Source organism: Crassostrea angulata, chromosome 5 (assembly GCF_025612915.1).
Source record: "Crassostrea angulata isolate pt1a10 chromosome 5, ASM2561291v2, whole genome shotgun sequence".
Lineage (NCBI taxonomy): Eukaryota > Metazoa > Mollusca > Bivalvia > Ostreida > Ostreidae > Magallana > Magallana angulata.
This window is the reverse complement of record NC_069115.1, coordinates 43,701,153-43,725,745: the sequence shown is the minus strand read 5'-3', so window position 1 is coordinate 43,725,745 and position 24,593 is coordinate 43,701,153. Positions and strand designations below refer to the sequence as shown.

The 24,593-nt window shown below is 32.6% G+C and overlaps 4 protein-coding genes across 5 annotated transcripts; 1 reads left to right on the top strand and 3 right to left on the bottom strand.

Moving 5' to 3' along the window:
* Positions 1-381: 381 nt before the first annotated feature.
* On the bottom strand, positions 382-3,414 carry LOC128185663 (uncharacterized). Its single transcript, XM_052855284.1, has 3 exons — positions 3,275-3,414; positions 2,986-3,173; positions 382-875 (listed from the first exon to the last, which is right to left on the bottom strand). Exons 1-3 carry the CDS (start codon positions 3,279-3,281, stop codon positions 669-671), a joined length of 402 nt encoding a protein of 133 aa, XP_052711244.1. The 5' UTR covers positions 3,282-3,414; the 3' UTR covers positions 382-668.
* A 1,884-nt stretch (positions 3,415-5,298) lies between these two features.
* LOC128184951 (uncharacterized) lies at positions 5,299-19,160 on the top strand. 2 transcript variants are annotated; one of them, XM_052854602.1, is made up of 4 exons: positions 5,329-5,674; positions 10,975-11,187; positions 11,660-11,809; positions 18,567-19,160. In XM_052854602.1, exons 1-4 carry the CDS (start codon positions 5,329-5,331, stop codon positions 19,010-19,012), a joined length of 1,155 nt encoding a protein of 384 aa, XP_052710562.1. In that variant the 3' UTR covers positions 19,013-19,160. The 2 variants fall into 2 exon arrangements, with proteins under 2 accessions (XP_052710561.1, XP_052710562.1); XM_052854601.1 differs by lacking the exon at positions 18,567-19,160 and having other exon boundaries at positions 5,299-5,674; positions 11,660-12,982.
* On the bottom strand, positions 12,710-17,053 carry LOC128184950 (uncharacterized). Its single transcript, XM_052854600.1, has one exon. It carries the CDS (start codon positions 16,043-16,045, stop codon positions 14,003-14,005), a length of 2,043 nt encoding a protein of 680 aa, XP_052710560.1. The 5' UTR covers positions 16,046-17,053; the 3' UTR covers positions 12,710-14,002.
* Positions 19,161-21,283: 2,123 nt separating the features above from the next.
* Positions 21,284-24,282, bottom strand: LOC128185999 (uncharacterized). The gene is made up of 2 exons (XM_052855730.1): positions 24,165-24,282; positions 21,284-23,448 (listed from the first exon to the last, which is right to left on the bottom strand). Exon 2 carries the CDS (start codon positions 22,380-22,382, stop codon positions 21,384-21,386), a length of 999 nt encoding a protein of 332 aa, XP_052711690.1. The 5' UTR covers positions 22,383-23,448; positions 24,165-24,282; the 3' UTR covers positions 21,284-21,383.
* Between the last annotated feature and the right edge of the window lie 311 nt (positions 24,283-24,593).

Below are 24,593 nucleotides of genomic sequence, written 5' to 3'. Positions count from 1 at the left end.
GATATGTAAAAAGCAGAATAATCACCATGTCACGTGTTTGAGGCGAAGTGAATAAAAAAGGAAATAAAGTGAAAATGTTTAGGTAAAATGACAATTAATGAAACATATGTTTATTTTTGTAATCTTTTTACAAATTTGTGATCATATCAAATCAAACTTATTACATGTAAGATAATGATAATGTTTCTTAAAAACATTACGAGACGTGCAAAATAATCAACATTGTATTCAAATCTTCGGATTAATAAAGTATATATAGTCATAAATACACACATTGAAAACTCATTACGACTGTTAACGCATATATGGACCTTTTTGCTTATAACTCACTGACAGGTATAACACTTATTTTTTTTTTTCATTTTTTTTGTTTGCATGTGTTTTTGTTTTTTTTGTTTTTGCTTATAATGCTCGTATTGCTACAACACAACAACGTTTTCTATGCAAATACAACACAAAAGGACAACAACAACAGCAAAAACTAAATATAACATAATTTACATAATATAAAGTTGGAAAACGAATTGATTAAGTACGATTTGTGACATTCTCATCTTCTTTGTGTATTTCAAGCTTACTAAAATTAAACAGCAACAAAAGATACAGTTAACACAAGGTTGGAGGACGATTTGATTAAGGACAAATTGCCGCATTTAGATCCTTCTTGCTTATGTCAAGCATGGTAAAACAGAAGGGATTGTGCACTCAGGAATGAATCTTTGATTGTAATGAGACGATGCCAATTTCCGCACCACTTTATAGTATAATGCACTGGTATACTTGCAAGAAAAGAGGTGCTTTATACTGCATTGTTGACGCATGTTCTGAAGAAAAATCTGGTCACAGGTCTCACGTTTAATTCCGAAAGTGAAGCCCTGAAAAATGACATACATTTACCTAGAGTTTTCACACCATAGCACACACCATACATGTACACACACACACACAAAATAAATAAAACACAGTTTATTTTTTTAAGAAATTCAGTTTTAACTTCAGATATTGTTAATTTTTTTGGTTACTAAGGGTATTTGTCTACAGTTTTAAAATTTTCAACATTTATTAAAATTGGTATTATACACAGAACACTTATTTGACATTTATTACATGCACATCGAGTACGGTTGTAAATTGATAATGCATCAGTTTTGACTGACCAGTGTATTACGGATTTTCCCAAAAGAAAAGAGAAAAATTGTTTAAGAATTCGCTATATACAAGTAATATGTAAGTAATATTTGAAGCTTAATTATTCAAATGCTCGCAAACTGTCGTAAATGATAACTGATTGATTAAAGTTATTTTTTTTTTAAATTAAAATATAGTTAATTATATTTTAGTGTATTTTCCCAACCATTTATATCAAATACTGACAGGGACTTAAAAAAAATAAATGAAGTGAATTTCATTTTTTAAATGCATGTACAAGATATTGAAACTGCCAAATGCATCAGAATACTAAACCATTTTAAAAAGGATTTCTATCTCAATTTTTAATATATTACTGCAATGGATAGAATCAATGTTTCAATTATAACATTTCCATTTATTTCTGAATAGAATTCGGTATGTTAAGCATTAAATAATCCTCAGTAATTTTTTGTTCTTTAATGACATTCTTTAAACTTCATAATTATCATTTTTAGAAGTCAATTTGTAGGCTTGAAAGAGTGTGGAGCTTTGTAGTTTTCATTTATCTAGTTTGAAACAATTCTTTTCAAATACTATATACTAAAAGAAATATGTGAAACGAATGGGGCTTTGGTTTTATATATTCCGTAATGTTACCGTTGATGGCCACGTTTACTTCGTAAAACAAGAACATTTAGTATGATAGGAGTAAAGAGGAACAACTTAATAACGTACAAATACATCACGCGAAGGCCAGGGTCGCTTCCAACTAAGCATGTTCAGAAATACAAAGTTTGAAGTTGAACGTTTGCTCTATTTTCATTTTCTTTTTACACTTCATTGAAATTTTTTTTAATTTCACTAGGTTTTATAAGTATTCGAATATAAAATAAACATAAAACTGTTTACAGCATGTTTTTTTTTATTTTTTTGCTTCGGTCTATTAAATGTTTCAGGAATAAGGAAAACTGTATACTTTTGGAAAAATGCATGTGTAACTACGAGAAATGTTTAATGCAGGTTTGTTCATGTATGACAATAAAATATCTTTAAATCAACAAAATGTTATTGTGTGATGACATCAATCTTTGATAGAAATGCTTTTAGAGGACTTGATGATCATGACCATTTTTAGACTGTATTGATCTCCTTTAAAAGAAGAGCGGCTCTATATAAGAATATAGGTAAATGCCCAAATTTAAAATGTAAAATAGATGGACTTTTCTTTACTAAATAACAGTTTATATATAATTATAGTCAAAGACATCATATCTAAAAATTTAAGGAAGATTTGATGGCCAGTTTGTTCACCACCCAGCCTCCTTAACGACCCGTATGATATATGTTTTTAACTTAATAAGAAATAGTGTATATTTTTTTTCTACCTAGTACCAGTTTGTGGTTGTCCATTGCCTTTCTCAACTAGTTTGACAATTGTTTCAACACCAGGTGTGTTGAATAATTATCATCATTAAATATGCAAACAAAATGCCCGGTTGAAATATTAAAATAAGGACGATAGTTTTGATACTAACAGAAATTAACAAATGAAGTTTCAGTGGTTTTATTATATTTTGATTTAATTTAATTAATATTTTTGTTTAATATATTCTTTAATAAATTTTAACCTTAATTCACTATAATGAAGATTACTTTGTTGTCACCTACCAATAATTTTTTAATCGTTCGAAAAAAAGACAATCATTAACTGTTTAACAGATGCTGCTAGAAAAAATGAGTCTGCATGTAATGAATGAATAAATATGATCATTATTTTTTTAATATGAATATTTGCTGTCTGTGGTGTTTTTATTTGTCAATAAAAAGTAGTTCCAGTAAATTTGATATACATACGCAGTGATAGCACATATCGTGGTGGTTACACGCCGTGGTAAACTTGTCTTTGTAGAAAAACGGGAGATTCAGGGGAACACTACATCCGTTTGTCCACACAGGAAAGTCGCAGGTCTGTGCAAAGACCAAACCACTCACTAAACTCAAAATCAAAGCGTGGATGAAGAAGCGGCTTCCACGTGATCGCTCTGAAATGAAATTTTCTTGGGTTTAAAAGTGAAAGAAAGCTTATTAAACACGTCGCATTTAATGACATTTTAGTAATTCACAAGGTACTATCAGGACCTACGTTGCATTTTACGGTCAGTCGTTTGTTTGGGGTTTTCTGCTTGCGAGACCACAAGTGTATATACTGTACTGATATATCCCACTGTATTTACGAGGTTTGTTACCAGAGTATATGTAAAGAATTACTGGACTTACATCAAACATGAAGGTCACTTACAGTACATGTTCCGTGTGGTTTATCGGTCAGTTGTAGATATATCCCCGGGGGTAGGTCTTGGGTAACATGAAATTATCTTATCCAATGTTGATTCTTTGCAAATAAGAGCATATTGCTTTATATGTCTGGAAGCATATAAGTTAATCTATATTGATGAGAACCTCCGAGGTAGTTGACACATATATTATTTAAAATAAAATGTGATAAAGTCTTATATATAACTGTATATGTAATTAAAACTTGCCGTTATTATAAGAGCTTGTAAGCATGTTGCAAACACGATTTCATATTCTATTAAATATGTTTCATTTTTTTATGAAATTGCAATAAATGCCAGCTCTATTTAAAGATATAAATAATGCGTTTTTAATAAAATTGACTTTTTTATCTATCAAATTCAGTTTCACCAATATTGTTTGAAATCTCACGCGCTATCATGCACAGAAAGCAATATTTCTACTAAGGAAAGCAAGGCTATTCTTAGTAATATTTGTTAAAGAGGTATCACATAATTTATAATTGAGTATAAAGCATGCATATTGTACCTGCATTGCGATTTGCCTCAAATTTCTCATTAAAAGTTAAGAATTCTTTTTGATTTGAACATATTTTATTGCATTTTATATTACGATGGGATTGGGCACAAGTTATAAAAACTTAATTCTTTCTGTTTCTGTTCCAAATACAAGTAAAACATAAAGGAACTTCAACTTGACCAATTCAACCTGATGATTATCAGGTTATGAATGATTAATGGATTATCAGTAGATAAGTTACACCCTCAAGATAAATACGGACAACAGAAAAATGAACGTCTTTTTAAGTTCCTTATTTAATGTTACATGTATCTCTATCGAAATAACTATTTACTTCTCTCTTTTTTTTTGGGGGGGGGGGGTCAATTTTTATTATTCTTAAAAACCTTTTTGTACAAATTAGAATGTCAATTTACCAATTTTCACGTTTACACTGTAAATAACTATCTAAACTGTCTACTTTCTTGTTCGTCAAACTTTCTGTTTTTCTCTCTACGTAACAATTTAGTTCTTCTGTAAATCATCTCTAAATGTAAAATTAGTTTAATTTAGTAGCATGTTAATGTTACATGTAAAGCTAAAGAAAACAAGTTTGTCAGGTGAAAACTAAAAATATTGCAGAGTTGAAGGAAGGTTGGTTCGATGAAAAAAGGACAAGTTATGTCAATCAAAGGACATCTCAAACTGGCTTGTATTTTTAAGTTGACAAATTTAGTATAATATATGATTCATTTTCTTTTTTATAAAAGAAAATGTTCATCTAAAATTGTTTATAAAACTATATAGGAAATAACTTATTGACTATCAATACAAGCATTATTAATTCAGTTCATTTATTGACAATTACCATGTCGGCATACAGTCATGAATATGAGTTACAATTTTATGACAGATATTCAAAGAATTAATATTTAAATTTTGTAGCAATGAAGACAGTTTTCTTTGCCAAGATACTCTAGAAGACAATTTTTTGTCTTCTTTGAATGCAGATGTTACTAAGTAATTATTATAGTCATTTTTGTATTCCATATCTTCCAGTCTCCTATAAAATTTGAACATATTCTCAATACATAGATAATACAGAGGCACATACAACATCAAGATTTGATGCCTTTCTGTATTATCAATGATCAAAGGGAGGTAATCCAATTGTTGCTCACCCCCCCCCCCCCCCCCCCCCCCCCCAGATACATGTAAATCAAGGCATCCAAGTTTGTTATATAGTTTATGGTAAACAAAGTGTACCATACTGTCAATAGCTGAGGATTGTGGGTACAAAAATTCATTTCCACGATGTGAAATCCGGAATTTTTATGTCCAGTCCATCGGTTCATGGACGATTTTAGCCTTTATCCTGACAAGATGGACGACGATTTAAAGAATTTCGTGGGATCTCATGAAGAAAGACTTCTACAAGCTGCGTTGAGCTCAAGTCGTCTCAGAACAGACCTTATAAACATTGTTATCAAATCATGCAACGTTTTGAAACCTGTTTTATTTACGCATGCAGACGTCGTGCTCGAACTGATGAATCAATGTGATAAAGAGTTCGATAAAGACCAAGAAGGGTCGGAACTTACCGCTCTTAATATCAGTTTTGAGAAGGTTTTCAGTATGGACATCTTAAAAATGTTGTCTGCCAGCGGAGTAGGTGATGTTGATGATGAAGTGAAACCAGCGGTGTTGGCTATCATGAATTACTTGCACAGTAAGTGTATAGAATAGTAAACATACACATGATACATGTATGTAATGTATTTAGTATTACATGTACTATAAGCCCCAGTTTTTAAGAAGACAGACAAGTTCTGTTTAAATGATTAGTGTAACAGAGACACTTATTGCCTCTGCTGGGGTTTGATCCCGGCTCCTCTGGCACGCCAGTCCAGTACTCTACCGAGCCACTATCCAGAGCTAGTAGGAATGCCATATACCTCACTTTACTACATTGTCCCCCTCTATGGAAAGAGGCGTCCTCGACTCTTCCGGAATGCCAAAACCTATGGGGCGAAGTACTAGAGACAATCACTCTCAACCACCAGAGAATACCTAGATAGAATGTTCTATCATTAAAATGACAGATGTCCTGTGGACCCGGTTTAACAATAGAATTCGTCCCATATACTCGCTTCGTAGCAAAATAAAAAAATTGTATCGCACTGTATCTGGCCTAAATCTTCATATGATTGGTCTCAAATACCTACAATGTTGCTCTTTTATAATCCCATATTACCACATTAACTGTTTTTGCAACGAAATCACTGCTTCAACTTTCAACATCACATTTGAAAATTCGCTGTTTATGGTCGCAATGTTAATGATAATATTCGAGACATTCCGAGTGCGATTTCCGAAATTCAAACATGTATTTTAACAAAATGCCTCGGTATGACTCATTAAATGGATATTTTGTGGATTGAACTACATATGCATGTTCATAAAGGTTTGTAATGTATAGAAATGTGTTTTTCCCATGCAGATTATTTTTACCAGACTTGAAATCGACGCGAAGCTGATCCACTTCACGGCTGCTACATTGCAAGTTTATCATGTTTATGGGACAAATTCTTACTGTGACCTGAGTGTAGCCTGGTCATGGTAAGATTATTCTCTCTCTGATACATTTGGTGCCCAGGTCCCAACGTGGGCACCAAATGTAACAGAGACACTTATTGCCACTGCTGGGGTTTGAACCCGGGTCCTCTGGTAAGCCAGTCCAGCACTCTTTTTTTTTTTTTCTTTATCTTTTATTGATATTCAACATAATACACACTGTACATATCAATTTTTAAAAACAGCAATGTCTTACAAACAAGTGAATTTCTACAAAAGGACAAGTATTAAAAAATGAATATCAAAACACCCTCTGTTTCTTTAACTATATAGAGGATTTCTGTATAAAAATAAATAGGAGAAAATATTGCCCTCTAACGATCGAGCTAAAGGCTTAACCCACTAGCCAGAGCTAGTAGCAAATGCCATATACCTCACTGGACTACATTAGTACCATTGCATTCTTCAGACATTAAACTATTGATGTGTAGAGATGATATCTATAGTAAAATGTCCAAGGAGTTTTTGGATTGAAATATTTGTATTGATTATGTTTGGAAATAAGATTCATCAGTCCAAAAAAAGTGCAAGTTTTTTGTGTGTCATAAATTGCAACTGTTTAACACATATGGAACTGTAGCTCTCAGGTTGTCCATTAGAATTTTTTTCAGACTGAGAGCTACAGACCTGCAGCTATGGTATATGCACAACAGTCATGCTTGTTACAGAAATAAATGGCATATTAAACTGTTGTGGGACTTAAAAAGTAATTTGCGCTTAAGTCTTAATATATCTTGATTTATGTTTGACCCAACTGACCATTTTCCCAAGGACACATGTTTTGTCATCTGATGACTGTTCCGAATAGAATACAAATTCAGCGGTGCTGTTAATTTTTAATATAGATATACCCAAGATTTAACTGAGAGTGAAGAAATTGTCACACCAAGTCGTGTTGCCACCGAGTTATCATGGCATTATTAATATTCTTGAATTGCTGAGAAATCAATTTTTTCATAGAATTTTTACAAGAAAAAGATGTCATAGAAGCCCTATGGCGACAGGAGCATTATCTAAGTAGCTTCCATGGCATGTAACTGCATTCCCAGTTAGTTTTAGTTAGTGAAGTTTTACTAAGCGATGGACTGCACTCTTGTGAAGTGCCCATGGCATGCTAATAAGTTTCACCACGTTTACTGCGTCACTTTTTTAAAATTGTCAAGCATATCCAAAAATGCTTAGATTCCTATCCCTGTATCTTAATATTTTCTTATATCTTCTTCTGAGACAAATCTATTAAAACTTTTGTACATGTATCATCCTGTTGCTTGTTCCATGATAAAAATATTAAGTTATCAAAAGATGTATCATGTGTATGTCGTCAAAGATTCATCTGAATTATTGCCGTTAGTTACAGATCTATAGCTATATGAAAAATTTGTATCTATCAATATTATATCTCACTGAATTTTTTTTCATATACACCTTAGTAGAATATTTGCACCATGTACATGTGTGTTTGTAAGTAGGGTTAATCAGTTCAAAACTAGTGCAAGTTTTTGAGCTCAGTAAATTGCATTGTAGGTGAGGAACTGTAGCTCACAGCATAATGATCATGTCAACCAAATTTAGATCTACAGATTTGCAGCTGTGCTATTAACAGTTTAGAACAGCAGTAGTGTACCGACGGTGTACAGAATAATTGAAAAATGAGTTAATCTGACTGAAAATGGCAACATATATCCTAATGGCAAAACTTATGCAAACCAGTTATAAAAGGTCTCCAGAAAAACAGAACACCTGATACCTACCCACGTTTACCTCAATTTTTGTTATTTCATTTTTTAGCTCACCGAGACAAAGTCAGGGGGAGCTTATGCTATACCCCGGCGTTGGCGTCCGGACCTGGTTAAAGTTTTTGTTGCTGGTCCTGTATCTAAGTTATTACTTGTCCTATCTTCACCAAACTTGCATGGATGATGCATCTGGACTAACTTATGGACTTGGAAGACTTGGATGCTGAATCTGGGCCATAGGTTTCAGATGCTGGAGGAGGTTTTGGTGCAGGTGCCCTCTGATAGCAATATCTAAGTTACGACTGCTCCTAACTTCACCAAACTTGCATGGATGGTGGGTCTTATGCACCTGACAGACTTGAGTGCTGAATCTTGGCCATAGGTTTCAGATGCGGGAGGAGGTTAAGGTTATAAGAGCTAGTTAAAGTTTTTGGAGCTGGTGTATATCTTAGTTATTACTGGTCCTAACTTCACCAAACTTGCATGATGGTGTGTCTTATGACACTGATGCACCAGACAGGCATGGATGCTGAATCTAAGCCATAGGTTTTGGATGCTGGATGAGGTTTAGTTTTTTGGAACAGGTCACATGTTTTATAGATAATAGCTTGCATAGTTGATTTAACTATAATATAAATGATTCATAGGGGTAGCTTCAGATGCAGGGCCTGATCCCCATTATCAAGAATGCCAAAAAAATCTACCTCACTCAAACCTGCTTGATAGATGTGTTTGTTGTTTAATGATATAACATGATTCATATAATATAGTACTGTGTGATATGATACACTATTGTTTAATATGATACAATATTATATCATATGTAATATTGTAAAAAGATATATGATACGATATGATATTGTATAATTTTTTTTATATTTTATGATATGATATTGTTTTATGTTATTGTTATCTATAGTATTGTATTTTATGATATAATGTTGTATAATATGATACTGTTACATTTATATATTATTTTATCACATGAAACTGTTACATATGATATTGCAATATAAAATATTGTTTCATATGATACAATATTGTATATTATATAATTTCATTTGGTATTGTTTAATATCAGATATTGGTTTATATAATATTATTACTTATTAGGTTAGTTACTGACTCACTACGGAAATATATTGGGTTGATCAATCTCATAGATGGCGAGGCGAAGCCGAGTCTTCTATGAGATTGATCAACCCAATATATTTCCGTAGTGAGTCAGTAACTAACCTAATAAGTGTTTTGTTTTCTCGAGGACTATCAAGCGACATATCTATTCACAAATAGTGATGATCAACGCAAAGCCATGTACAAGATGCCAAACATCTCATCCAATTTAACTCATTTAAACTCTTCAAAATTTTCAATCTCACCTTTGAAATACTCTTTCAAAGTCTTGGCTTCACCCATGTTTACTTACAATGTTTTGTTGCTATTCAATTTTAAATGTTTTCTACCTTTCCTCTGCAGAGATTTGAGCAAATTTGGACGCTGCCATTTTGTTCTGCTCCAGACAAAATAATGTGACGTCAATATCCTAAGGGCAACTACTCTAATTTTAAAGAATTACAAAGGGCAACTACTCCAAATACTTTAAGAACTTACGGCATGCAGTTTATGTATAAAATACTATGAAATGTATAATGAGTAAAAATGAGTAAGCGAAGCGTCGACCAATGACGGCCATATTGCCTAATATTATTTCTCACAGAACAAATATAGAGATATATGAGGCAATCACGTGCTTTGGTTAAACCAATGAAAATGTGACATTTCAGTCCAAGGGAAAACAAATCATTATATCACATGAAATTGTATTATATGAAATTGTAATATTTAATATTGTATCATATGATATTGTATTATATAATATTTATCATTATGATATTGTTTCATTTGATATGATACAATGTTGTATCAAATTTTATTGTATCATATGATACAATAATCTAATATTATACAGTATCATACAATTCAATATCATACTTTATTTTACAATACGATATCATGATGTACAATATTTTGATGTTTAATGTGATATGATATTGCATCATATAATACTATATTATATCATATATTATGTATTATGATATTGTATTATGTGATCAAATACAATGTTATGTCATAGATATAATGTGTTACAATATCATATCTCATCATTATTTACTACGTTATTTTATGTATTATATGATATATATTTTAAGTATGATAGGTTGAAATATTGTATATTATATTATTGTATTGATAAACATTGTATCTTATAAAACTGTATGAAATGAACATATGTTTATCATACAATTTTTCTAACAGATGATATACGATATTGTGTCAAAATAGTTTCCATGAATATCCAAGGTCATAAAGTATGATTTTCATATAATATGATAAAAGTGGTCTCATAAAGGTGATGCCTCATACAGGTGATGCCTCGTCTCGGTGAGCTTTGTAATCTGTGATTACCTATGTTTTTTAATCCCTTCAATGCAATGTCTTCCTGAATTAAGAAATGGTCACTTTTGGGGGCATTTGTGTTTAATATCAAACACAATCATGACAATTTGTTGGAAATATCTGGCCAATTCAAAACCATATAAAACTGCATACAGTAAGTGCCATTCCTCATAAAAACTTTTTTTTGTCATTTATTCAACAGACATAGAGTACCACCAGAATGCCATATACAGTGTGAAACGAAAAGGAGGAGATACAGCCAGTGTAACAGCCGTTATGGCACACCATCTGTTTTCCCAGCTTATTCCAGGCAATAAATACTGTATCAACAACAGATCTAGAAATCTACCAAATGTCTGTCCATGTCAACAGCCAAACTGTGGAAAGGAAATCAAGGCGGGATGTACAGCATTAGGTACTTATATGTACAGTAAACTGCACTTTAGTAGGGCAGAAATCATGCTATAAAAATTTTGAGATTTTGAATAAAAGAAAATAGATTTTGGAAATAAAATATGAGGTTATTAAGCTATTTACATATGATTTATGAGTGGTAGTAACAATAAAAAAAATTCATTTTATAAGGAAGCAAAACAGACACATCTGGTCTATTTATGAGCATGATTAGTTAAACAGGATTTTGCTATGATAGTTTAATTGTAAATGACTGATGCATGAATTTCTGATAAATTAATGAAATAAATTTGGAATACAGATATACATTATAATTAAACTTAATTCTCAAATAGAAACAATGCAAGAAAAATGTTTGCATTTTGTTTATGGTCTCCGATAAAAAAAAGTCCTCTTAAAATTATTTCTACTTAATTAATTCTACTTAATAATTTATTCTTTCAAAGTGATTATATCTTAATGAATTTTTACAGGTTCTGGTGAAACTTGGCATGGCTATGTAGACATTCTAATAAATGATACTATTGCTGTGTCTGTGATGAAAGATAGTGAAGGGACTTCTGATGATGAGAACCCAGGACCATCGGCTCAAAAAAAATTACGTAGAAGAAGCAGCTGTGTTAGTCAGTACAAAGAAGATCCACATGAAAGACACAGTAGAGACTGCTTGTTGAAAATGAATGTTATAGATCAACTTATCGCAGAAACTATCACCAATGCTTTTTCACAAATGAATTTGACCAAGTCTTTGACTGGCTGGCCAATTCCTACCATTGGTTGCACAGTTGATCAAGTTGTTGTGTTTATGTACGATCCAAACAATGATGTGCTTTTACAGTCTATGGAACCAATTTCATGCTGGCAAACTGAAAAGATCCTAGATTTAACGACAATTATTTTCATTTGGATGATATTAAATTTTCCAATCTTTATGTGCAAAAATCTAGCAGATGATTATGAATTTGATGTCTCTAATTTTCATAAACTTGCAGAGACTAAACTGAAAAAATATCAGAAAATAGTAAGTGGAGGAAATAAGAATTTGGATTTTGAAAATGATACATATGCTGATGTTCTCATGCCCAAAATACATTACATTGCAAAACATGTTCAAAAGAGAGAGAAAAATTGATTGAAAGCTGTTGAGCAATGCAAATCACCTTTGATAGATTATTTTATAATGTTTGTACATTGTAACATTGATGACTCTAGGTAGATGTACATGTAAATTTTCTAAACTTTTATTTTTTGGCTGTGTGTATTCGCAATCATTTTTTAATTATAATCTCCCCATGCCCTTTTCTTTGCCGAGTCGAAATAACCAGAGGGAGCACCTACTATTTTGAAACTTTCTTTGCCTGTATCCTATAATATTTTAAAATGTTCCTCTATGACATAGAACTGATTTGTTAAAATTACTTTTGCGAACATGTCGGATACACTCTCTAAATTAGATTTACATAGTTTCTTTTCAAAGAAATCTTCAATAAGTTTATGGACCCAAATTCGACAATTTAAAACCAGTTTTGTTAAATATTTACAATATGTTTATTGGTTTCAGAAAAGTTATTATTAAAGAGTAACATCACAAACTTATGTGGTAATTAACAAGATAGCCATAATAATTGCTCTTTGTTTTAATAAATGTCTGATATTACTATCTTATCCTCAGGGTCAGACACAGAGTATTTTGGACATTTTGACTACCTGTACTTGTATAAAGAGTTCTTTCTTTTACAACATTTGAATTGAAATTTTTATTGAAAAGAATAAAACTGAATTTCTGTTTGACTAAATTTTTTTTCCTTCCTTTATTGTTATTAATTTGTGTATGGTCAATGTTAAGACTACATGTATAATTTAATTTGTACATCTACTGTAATTGGAATGGTCTTGAAAAGTCATGTTTGTAACAATCCTTTGCATGGCCTATGTACATTTAATGCTTCTTTAATCATTTTGTATTAATTGCATTTCATATTTTTGATGAAAAAAACGACAATTTTTTTACCTTTTTCATAGCAATGTCACATTTTTGTTACATGCTTTACTTAATACATGTAAGGTAATTTAATTTATCGATATACCACATGTATTTCTTAAACACATCTGTTTGGTACAATTTTGGAGTATTCTTGACAGAATTTATGTCAACTAATACCGGTGTTAAAATTCTTGTTATTTGTTAAAGGGTATTTGTGGTTTCTAAAGCATTATAAAGCATTAACAACATCGGCATTCAAGGTTGATGGCTTTGTTTAAACTGTTTAGTTTGCTGGTATTGCAAGATGCCAGTTAAGATCAGGATGCTATTTGTAAACTTTATTTTTTTGTGCGAGTAACCATTTTTTTTGGCACATATACTCAGAAAATACTTTTATCAAAATATCTAAATCAAATACATGTATGCAATGATGATGTTTCAGGGAACTCGGATGACCAGTAATGCTTCTTTTGCTTTAACTCCTTAGAAAACCCTAACTTGATTATCAGAATAATTATTTAATAATCTATAGATATATAGTAGATATCATGCTCCAAATTATGTAAATCAACTACATTAATAAATAAAAAAGTTTAAATTTTGTGAGTAGGTTAACTTCTAAGAAACTACTACTTTCAGTCCAACTTGACTCATTTACGCACAGGTCATTCATTGAGGTGCATAAAACCAGGTATGCTCAAATTCCGGTTGAAAAAATAAGTTTTTTAGTAGGTGTCATTATTATGCAACGACAGAATAATAATTTTATACATCTCTATTTGCCGAAAGAGCAGAGAGGGACTGAAGGGTGGCAAACATGTATTTAATCTAACTATAATTCATCTTTAAATATATTGTTTAGAACTATTCCTATCCGTAGAAGGCCAGGGTTGGAATTTTCATTCATCCAGTCATGCTTTTTTGCTTTTTTCGCGGCTTTGCCATACATTTCTACGGCCTCTGAATAATTCCCAAAATGCTCGTGACAAATACCAATGATGTTGTACGTAAGGAACGATTTGTCATTGTGTTCGTCATCATACGATATTGCAGACAAGTTTGACAGAGCCTCCGTTTGTTGGGTTTCATTACCACACACCTCAAAGCACAGAAATCTTAAGAAGTACAAATAAACCAAAGCTGGTGCATGTATTGGGCTCCATTCAGGAGGAATTATCTCCATCTCTAAGTTAATGGCCGCAGGCCACAAGAAGGATGATCGGATAATTTCAATGTCGGCCACGCAGCTCCGTTTCATTTTAGAGGACAGTGGGGAAAGCTCTGGGGAAATCACTTTTTGATAAAGCATGCGCCGATTTAAGTTGTTAGATAATCTGGACAAATTTCGTAAATACACAGTAAAAGGCTTTATTCCACGCAATATGATATCGGTCATATTGATGCATTTCTTTAATTTCTTCAGGCAGAAATATAGGGTAGCTAAAGACAGTGTTCCACTGGTCATATCGGCTGAGCACCCAATTTTGAGAAATGCCTCGGAGAGACGCAGCGTGTCATATCGTTGTTTGTTAAAACGTACTTTTTGCAGGATTCGAAAAACAATTTTCCCAGCAGTGTTTGATACCCTATGATAAATTTGTTTAACGGCATTGCTTTGAAGATTACTCAAAGTATCAAATGTATATGCGTTTTCAAAGTTTCGAAGATATCTTTGGGCTCGAGAGAAACTCATGTTACTAAAATATCCACTGCCCACATTTTCAAAGAAAGCAAATTCGCTCATTGTCTTAAGATCATCTGATGTGAAATCAAGGGTATCGACAGATGCTGGCAATTCAGTAGTAACAATTATCTTCGCTGGTTTAAAAGATCGACAACTTAATAACTCGTCCAGTACGCCAATTTTAAGGTTGTGGAGTCGTTTAAGAATTCGTGCTCTATGTAATGGATTGACATTTCCTTGAAGTAGATTTCTCTCGGGAATGAAATAGTGAGGAATAAAATTCTTTCCGATCCACTCCTCAAGTTGTGTCAAACATTCCCGAATGCTCTCTTTCAAATTTCCCGCGCAAATGAAGTTCGGTAGTTTGTCCTCGCACATCCAAAACATCAATGTTTTTATCATGTATGAGGACACAATCCCCTTGCATTCAACCCAGTTGTTCAGTCCTTCGTGAATAAGTATTCGTAAAATCTGATAGAGCTTAAAAAGACTATGATCCATAGAATGCACTAAGGTGCATTCAGCAACTGAAAAACACAACTGCCATTCCAGATGTTTTGTGGCAGATTCTGATATGCCAACCGGTACACAGTGACATCCATCATGTAGAACTTTATCCAGCGTTTCTGGTCTTGGCCAGCATCTTGTTCGATCTCTTTGGAACCATTTCATGGCAACTGGTGGCCAGCCAAGGACAGGAAGAGCGCACGTACTGTTGTGTCCATCGTTTACAACGACCGGTCCCCGTGATCGGGCATTTCTTGATGTTGAAGACAAGCATTTGTCCAAAAATTTGGAGCTAGAAAAATACACCTGAAAGTCTTTGTTTGAGTCATATAGATCCTCTGAGAAAACTGGGCCTGTTATATATCTAAGGATACAGTAACCTGAATCGACGTATTCTGCCAATAGAATTGATATGTTCCTACTAAATAGGTTTATTAAGATTTCTTCTGATAAAACACATATGTTTCTAAACACGAAAAAATCGTCATTGCCCCTCCTTTGAAATTCGATTCCATCTCCAAGGCTACCTATCTTTCTTCGTTCAAATACATCACCTCGATTTGGTATTTCTAGCCAAGTGTGTTCGATGATTCGACCTACTTCTACACATTCCTTAAACCCCATCCAATGATCACAAATTCTCCAAAAATACGACAACTTGTAGAACTCGGAATGGTCAACCATTTTAGAAGTTTTCTGCACAGAAAATAGTAAATTATGCAAATAGATAGCAAATAGATTTGTGTATGTTTAAAAAATATCAGCGGGTCACTCACCGGTGCGAGTTTGAATTTATAGTCCTCCTTTACTAAGTTACAAGTTACAAGACAACTGTACTGATTGAATGTCAACAAGTTACCTACATTTAACACGTTTTATTTCTCAAAGAGAGAGTATTTTAAAACTAATGAGAGAGAGAGAGAGAAAGAAAAAGAGTTTTCAGTGATATAGAAAAAGATTAATTGACATACCGTATTACTCTATCAGAAGCAATATTACTCTCAATTTTTTTCGAATATGTACACCCTTGATGTTATTTTGCCGCTTTGATCACAAAGCATATAAGCCCTCAGGATTTAAGGAAATGTTCAGTCTAAACATATTGAATAACCGGTATACAAAACATAGTTTAAATCCGATTGGTTTGTTTCCTTTACGTTATTAGCCTAATCTATAATCTATCACAGCGCTAGCTGAAACGTAGAGTTTCGTAATAAAATATTGACTCAAATATTTATTCTGTGATTTTGCCGATTTCTTGTGAAATTTTGACTTAATTCTCAGTTTTAACAATTCAGTTTGCGAGATTTGATTATTGTTTTGCAGTTGTATTGTATGTATCTGTATTTTTCGTTTGTTTGTTTTGTATAACGTCTTAGTATATTTTAAGTATAGCTGTCTTTGTTGACCCTGCATCTGTATCACCCCTAAAGTGTATGATCAAATTGCTTTTACTTGTTACTCCTCTGAAACTGCAAAATGGAAACTTGCAATTTTCACCAGTCTATTTGTCTTATATTTTTGTTGCTGATTTAGAGATGCACTTTTTAAAATAGATATTATCATTATTGATCTTCTCACACTCCGTATTTCCAGTCCCTATTAATTGGATCATCGGTAACTCGATGAACGATTTGTAATTACCGGTATACTGTTAAGACCTGATTTCAAAGGTTTAAGAAATAAATGTTCATTGGATGATTAGAAATAAAAAAGATTTATTATTTGCAACTAGAATATATATACACCGGGATATAGGGAAGAATTTCGATTCAAATTAGAATATTTTAAATACAATGAAAATCGAATTTAAAAAGATTAAGTAGAAATTAGATAGCCTGATATTGGCTATTCGCATTAAAGTAAAAACAAGAATTTCTAATTTTTTTTAATAAAGTTTACAAAAAATAATAATAATAATGAATAATGTACCAATTATTTAGACTATGCATTCTTAACGATAAAGTTGTAACAATGTTCTTTATTATAATTTCTTAAACTCTTTTCAGATCATTATCTAGAGCGTCTATAACAAAGATGCCAGATTTGCTTTGCTTTCTATGACTGCATGTTAAAAATAAGATTTTGACCTTATATCAATCAATATTTTAAATGTTAATGATTTGTAAAACATTTTCCATTACCTTTTTTTTTTTTAAAAAAAAAAAAAAAAAACCCAACTGGCGACGCTCTCATTTTCAACTACTGTGACGTACTGTGGGTCAGGTCTGCTGTTTGTGATTTTCTAGCTCAATCCTCTGTTTCAATTGTTTATATACAAGGATCAGCAAAATACCGAACAACACTAACAAATTTAATAGATAAGGCTCTTCCTGATGTTCATATTAACACTGCACATTCACATTTGTAGATGGTATGAAGAGCCACTCTATGATTGAAAATGGGGGTTTTTTTCTAAAAATTTTAAGGTGATCTTATAAATATGAGTAAAAACTGAATGGCATTTTTGTCAAGGACTTATCCTTTTTTCTGATAGCAATAGCAATATTTAAATAATTCAATTTGAAACAAGCGTTCGATTAATTATACAATACAATATATCATAACAATTTGCTTGATTATATAGAAATATCTTTATTCTGTGTATGCATTTAGGTGAAAGGAAGTCGCATAGCTGTAAAATGGTCTCCCAATTATAAGTGACCTGTTATCGCAGATAAAAAAGATAAGGAATTGCGTATATGTCGGAACCGTTATAGGACATACAATGGCTTTTGCAATTTGTTTCCTCTTGCTTGTTTTGATTCATACAAATCAAGTTTTAGGATACGAAAATTCAAATTCTGCCCGGGATAATGATGGTTCTATGGAAGACATACTTACGTCACAACAAAAGCAGATTAATTTTCTTGTTCAGCAGGTTTCCGAATTGTCTAAAGTGAGTAAAAATCAGAGGATCGAAATTGATGAACTGAAAAACGTGAATAGAAATCTGTTGCTTACAATCTCTGATTTAAAAAGATCGCATGTATCCATACAACATCAATGGTCTGTACGACTTGATGAAGAGACTATCGACAACATGGCTGAAAGAGACGATCAAAGCGTTATCAGAAAAGGTTTGTTCATATAAAAGTAAAACAATATCATTTACTTAAACTTATTAATTATTAATGAAACACGAGTCATTTATTTAAGAAGGTAGCCTGGCATGTTTAGCAATCAAGTTCAATTGCTTTTATAGAAAGACTACTGCTTCCCAATCCGCAAACAACACACGTACCAAAAACTAATGTGGTTGCCTTCTATGCGTACATGTCGCAAGATTTTCCCAACCCGGGAGCCTCCCACACTTTGGTCTTCGACACTGTTGTAACTAACGTTGGCAATGGTTACCACGGCACCACGGGAATTTTTCTGGCACCCGAAACAGGTGTTTATGTTTTCAGTTGGTCCATGCGGTTGTTTAATGGAGAGTATCACAGAGCAGAGCTAGTTCATAACTATCAGGTGATGGGTGTGGCCTATCTGTATGCCCCTACTGGAGATCACACGGTCAGTGAAACAATTGTCATCCAGGTAAACCAAGGTGATGATGTATACCTCAGAACACAAGTCGGTGACAATAATGGAGATATTGAGAGTGGGAGTGGAGGACGTTCCATTTTCTCTGGCTGGAAACTGAACTGATTCAACATGGTTCACCAAACGGTTCCTTGCAAATTGATAAACTTTGAAATGGACATGGATGTGTCTTTTTATCTTTTATATAATTATTGGTCATTTGTAATAATAATTTTTGATTGTGATTGTAATTTGATAAATAAAAAGTATACATTTTGGTGTTGAAGTTTATAACGGGATGTTTAAAAAGATTATATGAATATTTTTTACTGGTTTCCTTATAATGTTGTAAAAAAGCAGTATACGAACATATATATTGATCGTACGACGCAATTTTCAGTTACCTTCATAACATTACACTAAGGTCAACGAGATTATTGCAATCTATATAGTTTGTTTGTATTCCTGTGCATGAAATTTAAATGATTAATTTTTTTTATCATTACAGATGTTTAAATCCAATTTTCTTAAATCAAGATCTTGTGGTGACTTAATTGGAAGGATCTCTTTAGTACTTGATCCATCCTGATGCATTCTTTTTTTATCTTTACCTTAGTAGAGGGCTTTTGGAGGTCCAATTGATGTTTAAAAAAATGATCTTAACATTTAATTCAGAATCACCAAAAACCATTCCCAAATCGATATTCAGTCCAAGAGGTTATTATATACATGTACTGTGTTTAAAGAGATTGTAGGTTCTGGATTTATTTATATTTTGATATACAGAAAATGGCCTACAATATTCCTACAATATTTTTGGGGTGTTTAGTATAAAATGATTAAAACAAAATATTTTTGCTACCCTAAGAGTTAAGCTTGTATGCATTTTACTTAAAACATCTTTTTTATCTAGCATTATTAAAACAAAAATCTGTAAGCGTTTTTATAATTAGATTCTAGATCTTGACCTAATAATATCGTCCAGTGGTAAAGGTAAAAGAATATCTCTTAATAAAGCTTTTTGCTATAATCGCTGTTATTACTATTGAAAAAAATACTATTTGCATTATTTGGAAGATTTTGATGCTATCATTATCAAATTTCAATATAAATTATCAAAATTCTGTTTGGAATTATTGAGGTGAAATGTGTTGTTATCTAATATTGCAGCCGACAGCTGTAAACTGTAGTAGGTGGCAATCACCAAGGTCGATTTGAAGTGTATATATATTCACAAGCAGTGTCCAAGAATGATCTTATTTACGCATATATGTTTCTTTACTATAGTCTGTCCCAAGATATCTTGGATTCACATTTTGCTTAATTGCTTGATATTTATAAATACCTCAGGGTTCAAACGATGTTCATTCAAAAGTATAAAAAAAATTCCAAGATTTCTCAGTCGAAACGCCCCTGTAAGCTTATCAGGTTTTAATACAATGCTAAAAATGTGATGTCTACGGAGGTTATGTATTGCTGCAAGCCCTGATGATAACGTTGAAAAATTGCGCGATGTATTCCGAGTGTATTCCGAATGGAGTAAAGATGTAAACATTCCCAATTATAAATCTCCGTAAGGAATCTGTTTTCGTTCCTGTGAATTTTTCTGAGTGACAGTTGATAATGTGTCAATGAAGTTATCTTGGAGATTATCCCTTTCAACTATTACAATTGCACTTCTTTCCCAGGTATGTGTATTTTTCTAAAAATCGTCCAAATGTGCTGCATAAATATCTTGGGACAGACTATAATCCTTTTTATTGTCATTGTATATGTTAAATGAGACATTATTATTTATCAATTAACCTCACTCGATGCGTTAAAAATGTGTATTTTACATACTTGTTCGATTGTATTCTGTGCCTAAAAGGTGACACATTTTTATTTACTTTGACTTCTTTGCATATATTCACAATTGATCCGGTATATACCTAGTAAAACAATATTATGGTAATATAGAATTTTTCTTTTAACACGAAAGTTGCATTACTGTGGAATCACAAAAATTCGTGGGGGCCAATTTTTGTGGATTACGGAAATTTCACAGGTTCGTGGGAACGTAATTTTGTTTTTCTTATGTCTACAAAAGAAGATATGACTTTATATATTGTATTTATAACCCAAAATAGATAATTCGTGGAGGATTTTAATTCATGGTTGAGAGGTACCCACAAATTCCACGAAAATTGGACCACAACGAAATCTAATGATTCCACAGATTACAACCCATGTTACTGAAAAACCACAATTGTTAATTTAACAGAAAGTAGTTCATAGACAATATTTTGTTTAAATAAAGAGCTTACAAGTAGATCTTAAGATAAAGCTGTAGTACTGTTTAAAAATAAGAATACTTGGACAGATAATAAAATCTGTTCTGAACATCGAAGCAACGTTTTCAAGCCTTAATTCTTTTTATTGTAATACATTAAATACAATGCAAAATAACTATTTAATCAAACTCTTTAAGACGCACTTGTATCACCACACTTAATGATCACACTGATAATTTCTTTCTCATCTCTCTAAAAGTTATTTTCAGAACTAAGCCTATTTGTAGAAGGCCAGGATTTGTTGTGTACATCCAGTGATATTTCTTAGCGTGTTTGGCACCATAGGCAAACATTTCAACAGCCTTTGCAAAATTCTTAACTTTTTTATGACAAATACCGATGATGTTATAAGTCAGAAACGATTTGTCATTGTGTTCGTCATCGTAAGAGATGACAGACAAGTTTGACAGAGCCTCCATTGTTAGAATATTATCACAACACCTTTCAAAACACAAAAACCTTAAGAAATACAAGTAAACCAAAGCTGGTACCGATATCAATTTTATTTCAGGGTGGTATGTCTCCATCTCTAGGTCAATGGCAGCTGGCCACAAGGATGTGGATCTGATAATTTCAATGTCGGTCATACATCCCTTCCTCATTTTTAAGCACAATGGGATAGAATCTTTGAAAATAGCATCTTGGTAAAGCCTAAAACGACTTGAATTGTTTAAAAGGTATGGCAAAGTTCGTAAATAAACAACGAAAGGCTGAATTTCACGAAGAATTGCATCAGTAACAATTATGCACTTCCTATCTCTATTCAAGCAAAAATACAGAGTAGCAAGGGACAGTTTTCCACTAGTTACATCTATTGAGCACCCAATTTTGAGAAATGCCTCTGAAAGACAGATCACGCGATACCTTTCTTTATTTGAGTCTAAGTGTTGGCCTATTCGGAATGCTATTTTGCCAGCAGCATTAGCTACCCCATAATACATTTGTTTTAAGAAACTGCTTTGAAGATCACTCAAACTCTCAAAAGTATATGTATTTTCAAAGATTCCTAAAACTCGAAGAGCTCGAGGAAAAAGTATACTACTAAATTCCCCTATGCTTTTAAAAAACACAAACTCGCACCTTGTCTTTAAATCATTTGAACTAATATCTAGAGAATCGATTGGTGGAAGTTGTACCACAGATGTAACTTTGTCAATTTTCATGAAAGATAGACATCCTAATAACACTCGTTAAACTTCGCCTTTTATAATTAAAAGTCTTTCTAGTATTCTTGATTTCTGTAACGGTCTTAAATTTCGTGCAATGTTTCTCTCTGGAATGAAATAATGAGGAACACAGTCCTTTCTGATCCAATCCTCTAGTTGTGTCAAACATTCTTGAATGCTCTCTCTCAAATTTCCCGCACAAATTAAGTTTGGTAATTTGTCCTCACACATCCAAAACATCAGTGTTTTGATCATGTATGAGGAGACACCCCCTCTGCATCCATCATAATTGTCCACTCGTTCATGAATAAGGATTCTTAAGATCTGATAGAATTTAAAAAGACTGTGATTCATAGAATGTACTAAAGTACATTCGGCAACGGAAAAAGAGAGTTGCCATTCGAGATGTCTTGATGGAGATTGTGATTGGCCAACTGGGACACAATGGATCCGTCACGTATAACTTTATCCAACGTTTCCTGTGTTGGCCAACATTGTTTTCTGTTCCTTGTGATCCATTCCTTGGCAACTTGTGGCCAGCCAAGGACAGGAAGTGCGCACGTGGTTCTCTCTTCAACGTTTACAACGACTGGTCCCTCCGAAAAAACGTTTTCTGATATTACCTTTAAGCAATGATTTATAAATTTGAAGCTTGAAAAACATATTTGAGAGTCACTGTTAGAAGCATATAAATCTTCCGAGAATACAGGGCCAGTGATATATTTTAGGAAACAATAGCCTGGGTTAGAGTACTCAGCTAATAACACTGATTTGCTTTCGAGTGATGGGTTCCAAAGAGACTCTTCTGATAAAACACAAGTGTTCCTAAATATCATGAATTGGTCACGCATACCTCTCTTATAATAAATGCCATCTCCATGAGCACCAATCTCTTTTCTATCAAATACATCCCCTCTGCTTGAAATTTCTAACCAAGTTTGATCAGCGGTTCGACGTTTGTCGACAAATTCCTTAAAACCCATCAAATAATCACATCTTCTCCACAAATACAAACATTTGTAGAATTCAAGCTGTTCATCCATTTTATGACTAAGTGGGTAGCCTAAAAAAATAATGAAAATTATGATTATTTGTTCATACTTACTTTCAACCAGTTTAAGGAAACATTCGATGTTTTATTAGATGTTAATGTTTTATCAGACTTTTTTTGTAAGATGTACATGTCGCCAAAAAAGTTATGGTCGGTGGAAGTGACCATTTTAAAAAAGAACTATTTTGATCTTCTTTCAAAGAAGAATTCTATATAAAAATATAGGTAGATACTAAAATTTACGACTCAAGTTTATGGATTTCTTCTTTACTAAAGTATACTTTATTGGAAAATAAATCAGATCTCAAAATGTTAAGTAATCTAGTGGTTAATGTATTGACCAGCCAGGTTCATTAAAGATTAAAGTAATGAACGTCAAGCTGAAATCACCGATAAAATAAATATACCACAAGGTAAGAATGTAAGTACGATAAGATCGAATATAGACGCCAGTCAAATTTGTACCCATACTGCGCAATGATAAAAATGTGTATACGTAAGATGGGCGAACATTATCATGAAATAAGCATAAGGCCTGGGCACTACTTTAGGATAAAACGATAAGAAAATACCTTTAAGATATATTGATTGTAAGTATATGGATGTTTAATCAATACTAGTGTGTTCCAAAAATATCTACGCAATATGTATGAATTAATAAACAATTTAACAGTTTTCAAAATGCAGAAGACTATAAATTTCCGTGTCACATTGATAGAATGGCTTACCTTAATTGAAAAAAGGACCTCACCTTGACATAATATTTGGATAATTTTCAGCGTTTATAGTGTACAACACGTTTCAGCTGTGTCAATTATTTGTGTTGCAAATCAACTAACTTGAGAATTGTCAGAGATCGAGTTAAAGGTTGTACAAAAAATGACAAAATAGTTCGTCACAGATTAATATAAACTATATATAGTTGTGTAAGTGCATCCTTCCTCCTTCTTGCGTCAAATTATATCAGAATCCTTACATAAGTTTAAACTAGTTCAAGACGGCTAGTGAAATTTGTTCATTTATTATTTGTATTAAATAATTTTATTACCATAAACAAATTGACACTACATAATTTCAATATATTTTATAGGTATTTTTTAGCTCACAGAGACGAAGTGGGGGGAGGGGAGCTTTTGCCATACCCTCGGCATCGGCGT